Source organism: Oncorhynchus keta, unplaced genomic scaffold, assembly GCF_023373465.1.
Source record: "Oncorhynchus keta strain PuntledgeMale-10-30-2019 unplaced genomic scaffold, Oket_V2 Un_scaffold_20464_pilon_pilon, whole genome shotgun sequence".
NCBI lineage: Eukaryota > Metazoa > Chordata > Actinopteri > Salmoniformes > Salmonidae > Oncorhynchus > Oncorhynchus keta.
Window position 1 is genome coordinate 275,379 of NW_026290858.1, and position 13,692 is coordinate 289,070.

At 47.4% G+C, this 13,692-nt stretch overlaps 1 protein-coding gene and 1 long non-coding RNA gene across 4 annotated transcripts; both read right to left on the reverse strand.

The window, feature by feature from the left end:
- Positions 1 to 2,839: 2,839 nt before the first annotated feature.
- Positions 2,840 to 12,262, reverse strand: LOC118380274 (superoxide dismutase [Cu-Zn]-like). Its single transcript, XM_035767257.2, has 4 exons — positions 12,095 to 12,262; positions 7,900 to 8,066; positions 4,380 to 4,497; positions 2,840 to 3,447 (listed from the first exon to the last, which is right to left on the reverse strand). Exons 1-4 carry the CDS (start codon positions 12,164 to 12,166, stop codon positions 3,340 to 3,342), a joined length of 465 nt encoding a protein of 154 aa, XP_035623150.1. The 5' UTR covers positions 12,167 to 12,262; the 3' UTR covers positions 2,840 to 3,339.
- LOC127928077 (uncharacterized) lies at positions 6,061 to 7,879 on the reverse strand. 3 transcript variants are annotated; one of them, XR_008130320.1, is made up of 4 exons: positions 7,557 to 7,879; positions 7,130 to 7,490; positions 6,967 to 7,064; positions 6,061 to 6,740 (listed from the first exon to the last, which is right to left on the reverse strand). It is a non-coding gene; the product is annotated as an uncharacterized LOC127928077 (long non-coding RNA). The 3 variants fall into 3 exon arrangements; XR_008130319.1 differs by having other exon boundaries at positions 7,130 to 7,523; XR_008130318.1 differs by having other exon boundaries at positions 7,130 to 7,879.
- Positions 12,263 to 13,692: the final 1,430 nt, after the last annotated feature.

Sequence of the window (13,692 nt, forward strand, 5' to 3'; positions counted from 1 at the left end):
ATTTTTTATTTAACCTTTATTTAACTAGGCAAGTCAGTTAAGAACAAATTCTTATTTACAATGACGGCCGAGGAACAGTGGCTTAACAGCCTATTCAGGGGCAGAACAACAGATTTTTACCTTGTCAGCTCGGGGAATCGATCAAGCAACCTTTCGGTTACTAGTCCAACGCTCTAACCACTAGGTTACCCTGCCGCCTCTACACTCTAACCACTTGTCTCCCTGCCCCTCTACACTCTAACCACTAGTCTCCCTGCCCCCTCTACACTCTAACCACTAGTCTCCCTGCCCCCTCTACACTCTAACCACTAGTCTCCCTGCCCCCTCTACACTCTAACCACTCGTCTCCCTGCCCCCTCTACACTCTAACCACTCGTCTCCCTGCCCCCTCTACACTCTAACCACTCGTCTCCCTGCCCCCTCTACACTCTAACCACTCGTCTCCCTGCCCCCTCTACACTCTAACCACTAGTCTCCCTGCCCCTCTACACTCTAACCACTGTCTCCCTGCCCCCAGGTAGCCTAGTGGTTAGAGTGTAGGGGCGGAAGGTAGCCTAGTGGTTAGAAATCTTTCCTCTGTTTAGGAGTTGTAGCCTATTATAATATTATAAGCAGAACATGGTGGTGATGATGATGATGGTGATGATGATGATGGTGGTGATGATGAAGATAATGGTGGTCCCTACAGGTGTCTGGACTAACACCTTTGTTGGTCACACTATTCCATGGGCAGGGTATCAGTCACCTGTTCACAGGTATGTACCTGAGGGTCTGTCCAATCACCTGGTAGCTCCTCCCCTGTGGGTGTGTCCTTGGGAGAGCTGGTCTAAGATTCTCTGGGTTCTGAGGCTGAGGAGGAGGCCGACAGAGAAGCCAGGGGCTGTAGTCGTCTCTCTAGCCCAGGGGAGGCTGGGTCTGTGGGGGAGATGAGAGCAGAGAGAGGGCAATATGGGGAGGACCTGGAGTTGTTTGGGACTCAGGGCCTCTGACACAGTTCAGACACACTTTGCCAAGTCTTCAGTTTCATCTGGATCAGATTGGTCCTCTCGGTCATCAGATGATCCTTCTCTGTCCTCTGGGAGAAACACAGACAGGGACAGCACGCAGACAGGGACAGCACGCAGACAGGGACAGCACGCAGACAGGGACAGCACACAGACAGGGACAGCACACAGACAGGGACAGCACGCAGACAGGGAAAGCACGCAGACAGGGACAGCACACAGACAGGGACAGCACGCAGACAGGGACAGCACGCAGACAGGGACAGCACACAGACAGGGACAGCACACAGACAGGGACAGCACACAGACAGGGACAGCACACAGAAATCACAAAACACACATTTACGCACACACACCAGAAACACATCATGCAGAAATCCCAAACACACACACACACACTACATTAGTAAATCTAATTGTCCTTTCCTGTAGCAGCTTTAAGAGAGTCATGTCACCTCACCAGTTTGTCGATCTCACACTCCAGGTTGTGTATAAAAGAGATCCCTCAGGAGACCATCCGCCACCTCATCAGGAGCATGCCAGGCGTTGTAGGGAGGTCATACAGGCACGTGGAGGCCACACACACTACTGAGCCTCATTTTGACTTGTTTTATCAACGTTGGATCAGCCTGTAGTGTGGTTTTACACTGTAATTTTAAGTGTGACTCCAAATCCAGACCTCCATGGGTTGATAAATTTGATTTCCATTGATAATTTGTGTGATTTTGTTGTCGGCACATTCAACTATGTCAAGAAAAAAGTATTTAATCAGAATATTTCATTCAGATGGTGGGTGCGGCTACACACCAAGAAGTATCACGCGAGAGTTGGGGTCAACAGGGTCTAGCTCCAACAGATATTTAATGTTGCATTTGCTCGCCAGTGGGCGTGGCATTAGCTCGCCAGTGGGCGTGGCATTAGCTCGCCAGTGGGCGTGGCATTAGCTCGCCAGTGGGCGTGGCATTAGCTTGCTAGTGGGCGTGGCATTAGCTTGCTAGTGGGCGTGGCATTAACTTGCCAGCGGGCGTGGCATTAACTCCCCAGCGGGCGTGGCATTAGCTCACCAGATATTAAAACCTACCAGTCAAAGCTCACCCTCTAGGATCAGAAATCAGTCACTGACCATCCACTCACTGAGTCTAAATTGATAAAAATGTCCTCCTTCATTGCCCTGATTAGAAACAGACCAGGTGAAATCTAAGCTAGTCTGATGAGCTTCATTGCACCATATTGTTTCAATTGTCAAGTCTCTTCCCATTGAATTTGCCAGTGCACTTTATCAACTATTATCCAGAGAGTGGCGCCATCTAGAGGCACCAAACAATACTACCACTTGACGGGCACAATCTACTGTACAGTTTGTCAGATGTTCTCAGTTGTCAACAACCCTGGGTCTGCATAGATGTACACGCCAGTGGGCGTTCACCCTTGAGTCAACAAAATGCCTCTTCCCTGGGTCGTGTATTTCAGCGAAGGCTTACTCAGAAGTCTTCAGATAGATGTTATTATTCAACAGGTTTGTATATATATACCTGCTAGCACACCTTGCAGCCCTCTACTACGACTGTCCATAGTCTCACGTGACCTTCCTTCCAAATCTCATCCGCTGGACGTGAGAAGCCTGAGATTGAGGCTTTAACCACCATTAGAAAAAAACAGCAACATAAAAACCACCAAGGATTAGTGACAACATCTTTTTATTGGGCAGCTTTGTACAGTGAACATCATGTGTGTGTCTGAAAAGGCACCCGATAGTTAAACCCCCCACCCCCATCAATCCAGTTCACCCCCCACCCCCATCAATCCAGTTCACCCCCCACCCATCCAGTTCACCCCCCACCCCCATCCAGGTCTCTACTAACCCCACAGGACATAAGTAGTGAACTACATAAGTCATTTCAGACACAGTGTATAATCCATGCTCACAGCATAGAAGATAGACCCCCATATTAGAGACAGAAGCAGTGCTAGGACCAATGTGTACAGACAGGAGTAAATATATATAACACCCCCCCCCCAATCAACCCCTAGCCACAACCTCCTAGTGCCCTTCATTAGATCCGTGCTCAACGTCAGCCGTGTCCCTGAGTTGAAAGCCCTCCCGAGTCCAGCTTCAGAGGAGAGTTTCCCCAAAAACAGACAACTCATCACTGAAGTCAATGGACAAAGAATTCTCTTAAAGCCGCAGACAATCTTTGTTTTTAGGAAAGCCATCTGACAGATGAGGTGCCTTACAGGTTAAGGTAGGGGGGGGGTGGATGTGGGGTTAGAGCTTCCAATGGGGTCTGGGTGGTCTTCAAGCTGTGGCTTGTGCTTCCCAGCAGGGGCAGAGTGTTTACTGGGTAATTCCAATAACACCACAAGCCTGGCGACTGCCAGCGTTGCCCGTCTTCAGACTCTCCTCATTGCCTCCCTTCCCCAGGTCATCAGCTTTCTCATGGATCTATTGGTATAGAGCGAGGAGATAGAGAATGGAATAGAGGGTAATAGAGGGTAAAACAGCATGAAAGAAAGATGGGACGAGAACAGAGGTGTGTCGACTTGGAGAACGCTGAGCATTTCCTTCCATTTCCTGCCTAGTAGACACAACATGCAGCTACAGCTTCCTGCCTAGTGGACACAACATGCAGCTACAGCTTCCTGCCTAGTGGACACAACATGCAGCTACAGCTTCCTGCCTAGTGGACACAACATGCAGCTACAGCTTCCTGCCTAGTGGACACAACATGCAGCTACAGCTTCCTGCCTAGTGGACACAACATGCAGCTACAGCTTCCTGCCTAGTGGACACAACATGCAGCTACAGCTTCCTGCCTAGTGGACACAACATGCAGCTACAGCTTCCTGCCTAGTGGACACAACATGCAGCTACAGCTTCCTGACACAACATAGTGGACACAACATGCAGCTACAGCTTCCTGCCTAGTGGACACAACATGCAGCTACAGCTTCCTGCCTAGTGGACACAACATGCAGCTACAGCTTCCTGTCTAGTGGACACAACATGCAGCTACAGCTTCCTGCCTAGTGGACACAACATGCAGCTACAGCTTCCTGCCTAGTGGACACAACATGCAGCTACAGCTTCCTGTCTAGTGGACACAACATGCAGCTACAGCTTCCTGTCTAGTGGACACAACATGCAGCTACAGCTTCCTGCCTAGTGGACACAACATGCAGCTACAGCTTCCTTCCGTTTCCTGCCTAGTGGACACAGCTTCCTTCCATTTCCTGCCTAGTGGACACAGCTTCCTTCCATTTCCTGCCTAGTGGACACAGCTTCCTTCCATTTCCTGCCTGGTGCACACAGCTTCCTTCCATTTCCTGCCTAGTGGACACAAACATGCAGCTGCAGGTCAGGCAATGTGTTCTTACCACCATGGTCCTGCCAATGATCGAGAGTGGTCCAGTGAGAGTCAGTATCTTGTCCTGGATGTTGATCTTAGCCACATTGTCAGCTCCTGCTGTCACGTTGCCAAGGTCCCCTATGTGCCTAGCAACAGAGACAGAACAGCTGGTCAGAGGAGAGACTGCTTTCCAATAGTTTAACCCCTATTGGAACATTGTAGCAAAACGAAAAGAGACAAGTAAGAAATTGTTCGCACAGCTGAAAATTGTTCTGATTAAATAAGCAATACAACTGGCCTTCTTTAGACTAGTTGAGTATCTGGAGCATCAGCATTTGTGGGTTTGATTACAGGCTCAAAATGGCCGGAAACAAAAACACATTCTGAGACTCGTCAGTCTATGTTCTGAGATTTGAACGCTATTTCATGTGAGAAATTACCAAGAAACTGAAGATCTCGTACAACGCTGTGTCCTCCTCCATACACAGAACAGCGCAAACTGGCTCTAACCAGAATAGAAAGAGTGAGAGGCCCCGGTGCACAACTGAGCAGGAGGTACATTAGTGTCTAGTTTGAGAAACAGATGCCTCACAAGTCCTCAACTGGCAGCTTCATTAAATAGAACCTGCAAAACACCAGTCTCAACAGCAACAGTGAAGATACGCCTCCAGGATGCTGGCCTTCTAGGCAGAGTTCCTCTGTCCAGCGTCTATTCTTTTGCCCATCTTAATATTGGCCAGTCAGATTTGGCTTTTTCTTTGCAGATCTGCCTAGAAGGGGGTGAAAGTAATATATATCTATATCTAAATATCTCTGGGGAAGGGTACCAAGAAAATTGCTGCAGCATTTGAGGTAATCAAGAATTGTGGCCGCCATCATTCTTAAATATGGAAGTTTGAAACCACCAAGACTCTTCCTATAGCTGGCTGCCCAGACAAACTGAGGAATCCTCTGTGGAGATGGGAGAACCTTCCAGAAGGACAACAATCTCTGCAGCACTCCACCAAATCAGGCCGTTATGGTAGATTGGTCAGCTGGAAGCCACACGGTAAAAGATAACATTGGAGTTTGCCAAAAGGTACCTAAAAAGGACTGACAGAAACAAGATTATCTGGTCTGATGAAGCAAGATTGGCCTTAATGTGAGGCGTCACATCTGGAGGAAACCTGGCACAATCCCTACGGTGAAGCATGGTGGTGGCAGCATGTTGTGGGGATGTTTTTCAGCAGCAGGGACTGGGAGACTAGTCAGGATCCTTGATGAAAGAGCCTTGATGAAACCCTGCTCCAGAGCGATCAGGGGTGAAGGTTCACCTTCCAACAGGACAACCACCCTAAGCACACAGCCAAGAGAACACAGGAGTGGCTTCGGGACTAGTCTCTGAATGTCCTTGAGTAGCCCAGCCAGAGCCCAGACTTGAACCCGAGCCAACATCTGAAAATAGCTGTGCAGCAACGCTCCCCATTCAGCCTGAGAGGATCTGCAGAGAAGAATGGGAGAAACTGCGATGCCGTTATGGGGGCACTGCGTGTAGATTGATGATTTATTTAATCAATTTTATAATAAGGCTGTTAACAAAATGTGGGGCACTGCGAATGCACCATTTCCGTACTATACAGGGGGCACTGCGATTGTCAGCTTGTTATAGAATAGGGGCACTGGGATGATGGATCCCGTTATAGGAGGGGCACTAACGTGTAGACTTGATGGAGGGGAAACTTATTTAATCAATTTTATAACAAGGCTGTAAAGTAACAAAATGTGGACAAGGTCAAGGGGTCTGAATACTTTACGAATGCACCATTTGTCAATCTCCTACAGTAGAAAAGTATAGCTATTCTATTGGTCAGCTTGTTGGCCAATAGAATAGCACTGGGACAGTTGTGGGATGATGGATCCCAAATTCATAGAAGGCATGAAAGTTAACCTGTAGACTGATAAGCATGGCATGGAAGTTAACCTGTAGACTGATAAGCATGGCACGGAAGTTAACCTGTAGACTGATAAGCAACCAGTGAAATGTATTCAATGAACAGATCAAAAATATTAATGTTATTTCCTCTCCCGGACAATTGGCCTGCACAAATCTTTTAATGTTTGGGGGGCCCAAAGTCAGCCAATGGACACCCTTGTATATAACAGTGTTATTACCTCCCTGTATATAGTCACGTTATTACCTGGTACTCCCTGTATATAGCCATGTTACTACCTCCCTGTATATAGCCATGTTATTACCTGGTACTTCCTGTATATAGTCATGTTATTACCTGGTACTTCCTGTATATAGTCATGTTATTACCTGGTACTCCCTGTATATAGCCATGTTACTACCTCCCTGTATATAGCCATGTTATTACCTGGTACTTCCTGTATATAGCCATGTCATTTCCTGGTACTTCCTGCATATAACCATGTTATTACCTGGTACTCCCTGTATATAGCCATGTTATTACCTGGTACTCCCTGCATATAGCCATGTTACTACCTGGTACTCCTGTATATAGCCATGTTATTACCTGGTACTTCCTGTATATAGTCATGTTATTTACCTGGTACTCCCTGCATATAGCCATGTCATTTACCTGGTACTCCCTGCATATAGCCATGTTATTTACCTGGTACTTCCTGCATATAGCCATGTCATTTACCTGGTACTTCCTGTATATAGCCATGTTATTACCTGGTACTTCCTGCATATAGCCATGTCATTTACCTGGTACTTCCTGCATATAGCCATGTTATTACCTGGTACTTCCTGTATATAGCCATGTTATTTACCTGGTACTTCCTGCATATAGCCATGTCATTTACCTGGTACTTCCTGCATATAGCCATGTTATTTACCTGGTACTTCCTGCATATAGCCATGTTATTTACCTGGTACTTCCTGCATATAGCCATGTTATTTACCTGGTACTTCCTGCATATAGCCATGTTATTTACCTGGTACTTCCTGCATATAGCCATGTTATTTACCTGGTACTTCCTGTATATAGCCATGTTATTACCTGGTACTTCCTGTATATAGCCATGTCATTTACCTGGTACTTCCTGTATATAGCCATGTCATTACCTGGTACTTCCTGTATATAGCCATGTCATTTACCTGGTACTTCCTGTATATAGCCATGTCATTTACCTGGTACTTCCTGTATATAGCCATGTCATTTACCTGGTACTTCCTGTATATAGCCATGTTATTTACCTGGTACTTCCTGTATATAGCCATGTCATTTACCTGGTACTTCCTGTATATAGCCATGTTATTTACCTGGTACTTCCTGTATATAGCCATGTTATTACCTGGTACTTCCTGTATATAGCCATGTTATTCCTTGTGTCACCATTTCATTTTTTTTACCATTTAAAAGGACCCCATAAGCAAACAATTCACTAAGTCTATACCTGTTCCCCAACACTGGACAATTACAATTTGACTCCGAAGTAGAAGACATTAACCAAATGAAGAGCTATCTCCTCAATGGTGCTGCTCATGCAGCACCGATAACACCATGGTCCAACTCCACGAGTGATAAGGCCAGACTCACCTGACATCATCGTTGGGTCCTCCGTGGGTCTTGTTGTGGGGGTTGAAGTGGGGTCCCGCACTCATACAGCCGTTGGTGTTGTCTCCGAAGGCGTGGACGTGGAAGCCATGCTCCCCCGGGGCCAGACCTGTAATCTCCCCGGTCAGCTTCACTGGAGCATCTTCACCCTGATAACAGAGAGACCACGCCACAGGGTGACCTACACAGAGACCACCAGAGGGTGACCTACAGAGACACCACCACAGAGAGACCTACACAGAAACCAGAATCTACAAATATTCAAATTTATGAAAAGAATTCTAAGAAATCATTTAAACAGTATTGAAGAAAAAAAATCAGAGACCACCACAGGGTGACCTACAGAAGACCAGTGATAACGAGTGACGGAAGGCACAGGCGATGAACTGGAACCACAGAGCAAACACACATTGAAGACAAGAGTAAAACACTGAAGACTAGAGAATGGGGTTTGAAATGAGGTGTCAAAATCATGTGTCAGGTTTGAAAAGAGCGTTGCAATTAGCATATCAATGAGCCCTGAGTTACACTGGAATAGCACCTACAAAACCAAGATGTGTAGCCAGCTAGTTGTTACGCTACTTCTGACATTGAGGGATCAACGCAACTACACAGTCAGTTGTCCACACGCCTAACTGTGTAGTTGACCGCAGTAGACCAACACGCCAGACCAGGTTCAAGGGGAAATGAAAATGGGAGCCAAGGCAGAAAGACTCTAGCCTGATCCCAGATCTGTTTTTGTCAAGCCAACATTGCATGATAATTCCATAGGTGTGGGTGAGAGAGCAGAAACAGACTGGCACTCGGCAGCAAATGATGCCTCTTCATCTGTAACGATGTTACATGCAGAGTGGTCGTGGCAGCGTTAGCAGGTAGCGGCAGCGTTAGCAGCAGCAGGTAGCGGCAGCGTTAGCAGGTAGCGGCAGCGTTAGCAGGTAGCGGCAGCGTTAGCAGGTAGCAGCAGCATTAGCAGGTAGCAGCAGCATTAGCAGGTAGCTAGCGTTGGTTTGTGGTAAAGTCCCCCCCCTCAACTTGCTAGCTAAATTGTACAACAGGCAGAACTAGCAATTAACCTGCATTCATCTCAGCAATTTACCCTGCTTACAAAATAATATGGCTATCTAAATTGATGATTTACAAAGAGGGCTTAAGGGAAATGCAAGATTAGGACTGTTACCAAAAGGCAGCCAAATGCTTGTATGGCTAGTTGTAGCTAGCGAGCGTTAGGTACGTAAAGTAAGCAGCAAGAGTTTGCTTGACCGGCTACCCAAACTCCTTGCAGTGGCCAAACGCTACGCCAAACGCACAAGGATGTACATTTCTCCTCTACACCGAGTCTGTATAGGAGGAGCTACCTCCCAACGATTTCTAGAATGAAAATCCATTCTAGATCATCTGATTGGTCCCAGAAACAGATGGGCTGGGCCAGAGGCAGAACATGTGGATAAAGCAGCATTTGATACTCTGATTGGTTAGAGATGATCCAATCACTGATGGATTGTTATCATAATGAAGTGTTGTACATTAGGACATTCCCCACCATAAAACTTAACCAAGAGACCACAGCCTGTCATTTCCAATGGGAACACAAATTATTTGTAGTGGGCAGAGCCAAGCACAAGCAGGCAATATCCTATTGGCCAGTTCTAGCATGCACCTGCATATTTCCATTAACGAACACCTATGAAGTACACATGCGCAATAACTCAATTCACCTTCACACTCCTAAATCTAGCAATAAAAAAATAAAGTAAAACTTTGGCAAAGGGTAAAGTCCACAAAAAAATGTAAAGAGTTTACTGTTCATAACAGATCCTAGTTTTAGGAACAGAACTGTATTGAGATAAAATGTTACATCGTTGAGGCCATGTGCAGAATATCGGCCAAAATCCATCTCCTCCCACTGGGCATCTGCCCACTACCACATTTGGTAGAGAGCGTACACGCCAAGCTGATGCTTCACATTCATACACCCGGTGAAGTATCCGTCTCATTGTTAACCCCTACACTATTTTAAAAGTACACTTCAATGGAGGGAGCGTCCCAAGGATCCCAGATTGCACGGACCTTTTTTGACGTCTCACATACGTCAATGATGACAGTCTCATCATGTCCTATTCAAAACACATTTGCTAATGTCAGACATAAGCCAAAAATCGTGAAGTGTCCCAGATTCATTTCTGGGGTGAAATCCTACGGGATCAGTAAAAATAGGTACTGGTTTCGTTTGAGCGGTTCGAGACCGCACTAATAGATGTTCCGTATCACAGACCCCTGTCGGATCTCGCGATAACTGTCTAACGTCACAAATGCTTGATCTTGAATGTTGTTGGCGCAGAAGTACAACGCGATTGGACAAGGACTGCGGCTAATAGCCAATGAGCATTCAGCCTGTGAGACCAAAACAAGGATGGCTTAGAGACCAAGGCCACATGCACCGTGTGGACAAAGGCCACTGCCTTTTCAATGGACGAGGCCGTTTCACAAAGCCCGGTAGTCCGGCGGCCCAGTTAGCCCGGCAGCCCAGTTAGCCCGGCAGCCCAGTTAGCCCGGCAGCCCAGTTAGCCCGGCAGCCCAGTTAGCCCGGCAGCCCAGTTAGCCCGGCAGCCCAGTTAGCCCGGCAGCCCAGTTAGCCCGGCAGCCCAGTTAGGCAGAGTTCCATATTTTAGCCCACTTATTTCATTTAGCTAGGTAAGTCCGTTAAGAACCAATTATTATTTACAGACGGCCTAGGAACAGTGGGTTAACTGCCTTGTTCATGGACAGAACGACACATTTGTACCTTGTCAGCTCAGGGATTCAATCTAAAGCAAATGTATTCATGAAGCCCTTCTTACATCAGCTGATATCTCAAAGTGTTGTACAGAAACACAGCCTATAAAACCCCAAACAGCAAGCAACACAGATGTAGAAGCACGGTCTAGCAACGCAGATGTAGAAGCACGGTCTAGCAACGCAGAAGCACGGTCTAGCAACGCAGAAGCACGGTCTAGCAACGCAGAAGCACGGTCTAGCAACGCAGAAGCACGGTCTAGCAACGCAGAAGCACGGTCTAGCAACGCAGAAGCACGGTCTAGCAACGCAGAAGCACGGTCTAGCAACGCAGATGTAGAAGCACGGTCAAGCAACGCAGATGTAGAAGCACGGTCTAGCAACGCAGATGTAGAAGCACGGTCTAGCAACACAGATGTAGAAGCACGGTCTAGCAACACAGATGTAGAAGCACGGTCTAGCAACACAGATGTAGAAGCACGGTCTAGCAACACAGATGTAGAAGCACGGTCTAGCAACACAGATGTAGAAGCACGGTCTAGCAACACAGATGTAGAAGCACGGTCTAGCAACACAGATGTAGAAGCACGGTCTAGCAACACAGATGTAGAAGCACGGTCTAGCAACACAGATGTAGAAGCACGGTCTAGCAACACAGATGTAGAAGCACGGTCTAGCAACACAGATGTAGAAGCACGGTCTAGCAACACAGATGTAGAAGCACGGTCTAGCAACAGATGTAGAAGCACGGTCTAGCAACACAGATGTAGAAGCACGGTCTAGCAACACAGATGTAGAAGCACGGTCTAGCAACACAGATGTAGAAGCACGGTCTAGCAACACAGATGTAGAAGCACGGTCTAGCAACACAGATGTAGAAGCACGGTCTAGCAACACAGATGTAGAAGCACGGTCTAGCAACAGATGTAGAAGCACGGTCTAGCAACACAGATGTAGAAGCACGGTCTATCAACACAGATGTAGAAGCACGGTCTAGCAACATGGCAACCTTTCTGCACATAAGTAGCTCTGTTTGCGTGTCGGCATGTTTTCCCTTTGACAGGGAACCGCAGAACAGGATCAACTCGGAAGCGTCCTGGGGTTGAGAATGACCAGAATTAAAGCTTTTACGTCAAGGTAAAATGTGAACACGTCCAAGTTGTAACGCGAGTTAGGTCTTAACGCAAGCTAAAACAACGTTACATAAATTCGCTGGAAGGGCTTTGATATAAAAACAAGTTGACAACACTAAGCAAGGCTAGTTATGTTAAACGGATTTGTAAATGAACGCTATCTAATTGATAAGGACACCCGCAGACAAGTCAGAATTAAGTGCCAAATTAATATGTTCTGCAAAAGTCGAAATACAGGCTTCTATTTTTCCCGGAATAACGAGATACTTTACCTCTTGCTCAAAGAATACGGTCCCGGTAACACCACCGGTTCCTGTCAGCACGCAAACAGCCTTCAGCACCATCTCTGCAAGTTCACAAAGGCCCGTGTGTCACAGAAAGACCTCAAGTGCGAATGTAGAGCTTTATTAATGAAAGAGAGTTTATTTGTTCCAATCAGCGGGCAGGGGATGGGTGAGCAGAGATCTGATTGGCGGGCAAGGACACTACCGGAACTGCGCAGTACGCAGATTCAACAGAGACAACCTTCTAATAATCAAACCGCACATAGAAATCAAAGAATGGTCTAGTGGCGTTTTTCAAAATGAATGAATCAAGTCTATAAAAGTGTGTTTTTATGTGTCTCTCCATAGGTTATAAATCACGTGGTTCAATTTTTATTATTATTATAATTTTTTTTACATCCAATCTACAACTGACCTACAGGTAAAATTGTTGCAGCTCAAAAAGTTGTCACTGGTCAAATGTATAATTTCAGAGGCTTTTAATCCCAAGGCTCTGCTATAGACTAGCGTCCTGTCCAGAGAGCTTCCTGTCCAGAGAGCGTCCTGTCCAGAGAGCGTCCTGTCCAGAGAGCTTCCTGTCCAGAGAGCGTCCTGTCCAGAGAGTTTCCTGTCCAGAGAGCGTCCTGTCCAGAGAGCTTCCTGTCCAGAGAGCTTCCTGTCCAGAGAGCGTCCTGTCCAGAGAGCTTCCTGTCCAGAGAGCGTCCTGTCCAGAGAGCTTCCTGTCCAGAGAGTGTCCTGTCCAGAGAGCGTCCTGTCCAGAGAGCGTCCTGTCCAGAGAGCTTCCTGTCCAGAGAGCTTCCTGTCCTGTCCTGTCCAGAGAGCTTCCTGTCCAGAGAGCGTCCTGTCCAGAGAGCTTCCTGTCCAGAGAGCGTCCTGTCCAGAGAGCTTCCTGTCCAGAGAGCGTCCTGTCCAGAGAGCTTCCTGTCCAGAGAGCTTCCCAGAGAGCTTCCTGTCCAGAGAGCGTCCTGTCCAGAGAGCTTCCTGTCCAGAGAGCTTCCTGTCCAGAGAGCGTCCTGTCCAGAGAGCTTCCTGTCCAGAGAGCGTCCTGTCCAGAGAGCTTCCTGTCCAGAGAGCGTCCTGTCCAGAGAGCTTCCTGTCCAGATAGCGTCCTGTCCAGAGAGCTTCCTGTCCAGAGAGCTTCCTGTCCAGAGAGCGTCCTGTCCAGAGAGCTTCCTGTCCAGAGAGCGTCCTGTCCAGAGAGTGTCCTGTCCAGAGAGCTTCCTGTCCAGAGAGCTTCCTGTCCAGAGAGCGTCCTGTCCAGAGAGCGTCCTGTCCAGAGAGCTTCCTGTCCAGAGAGCTTCCTGTCCAGAGAGCTTCCTGTCCAGAGAGCGTCCTGTCCAGAGAGCGTCCTGTCCAGAGAGCTTCCTGTCCAGAGAGCTTCCTGTCCAGAGAGCGTCCTGTCCAGAGAGCTTCCTGTCCAGAGAGCGTCCTGTCCAGAGAGCGTCCTGTCCAGAGAGCTTCCTGTCCAGAGAGCGTCCTGTCCAGAGAGCGTCCTGTCCAACTACCTCAGAGCGTCCCCATACTGTATTTATGTATTTATTTATTTTGCTCCTTTGCACCCCAGTATCTCTACTTGCACATTCATC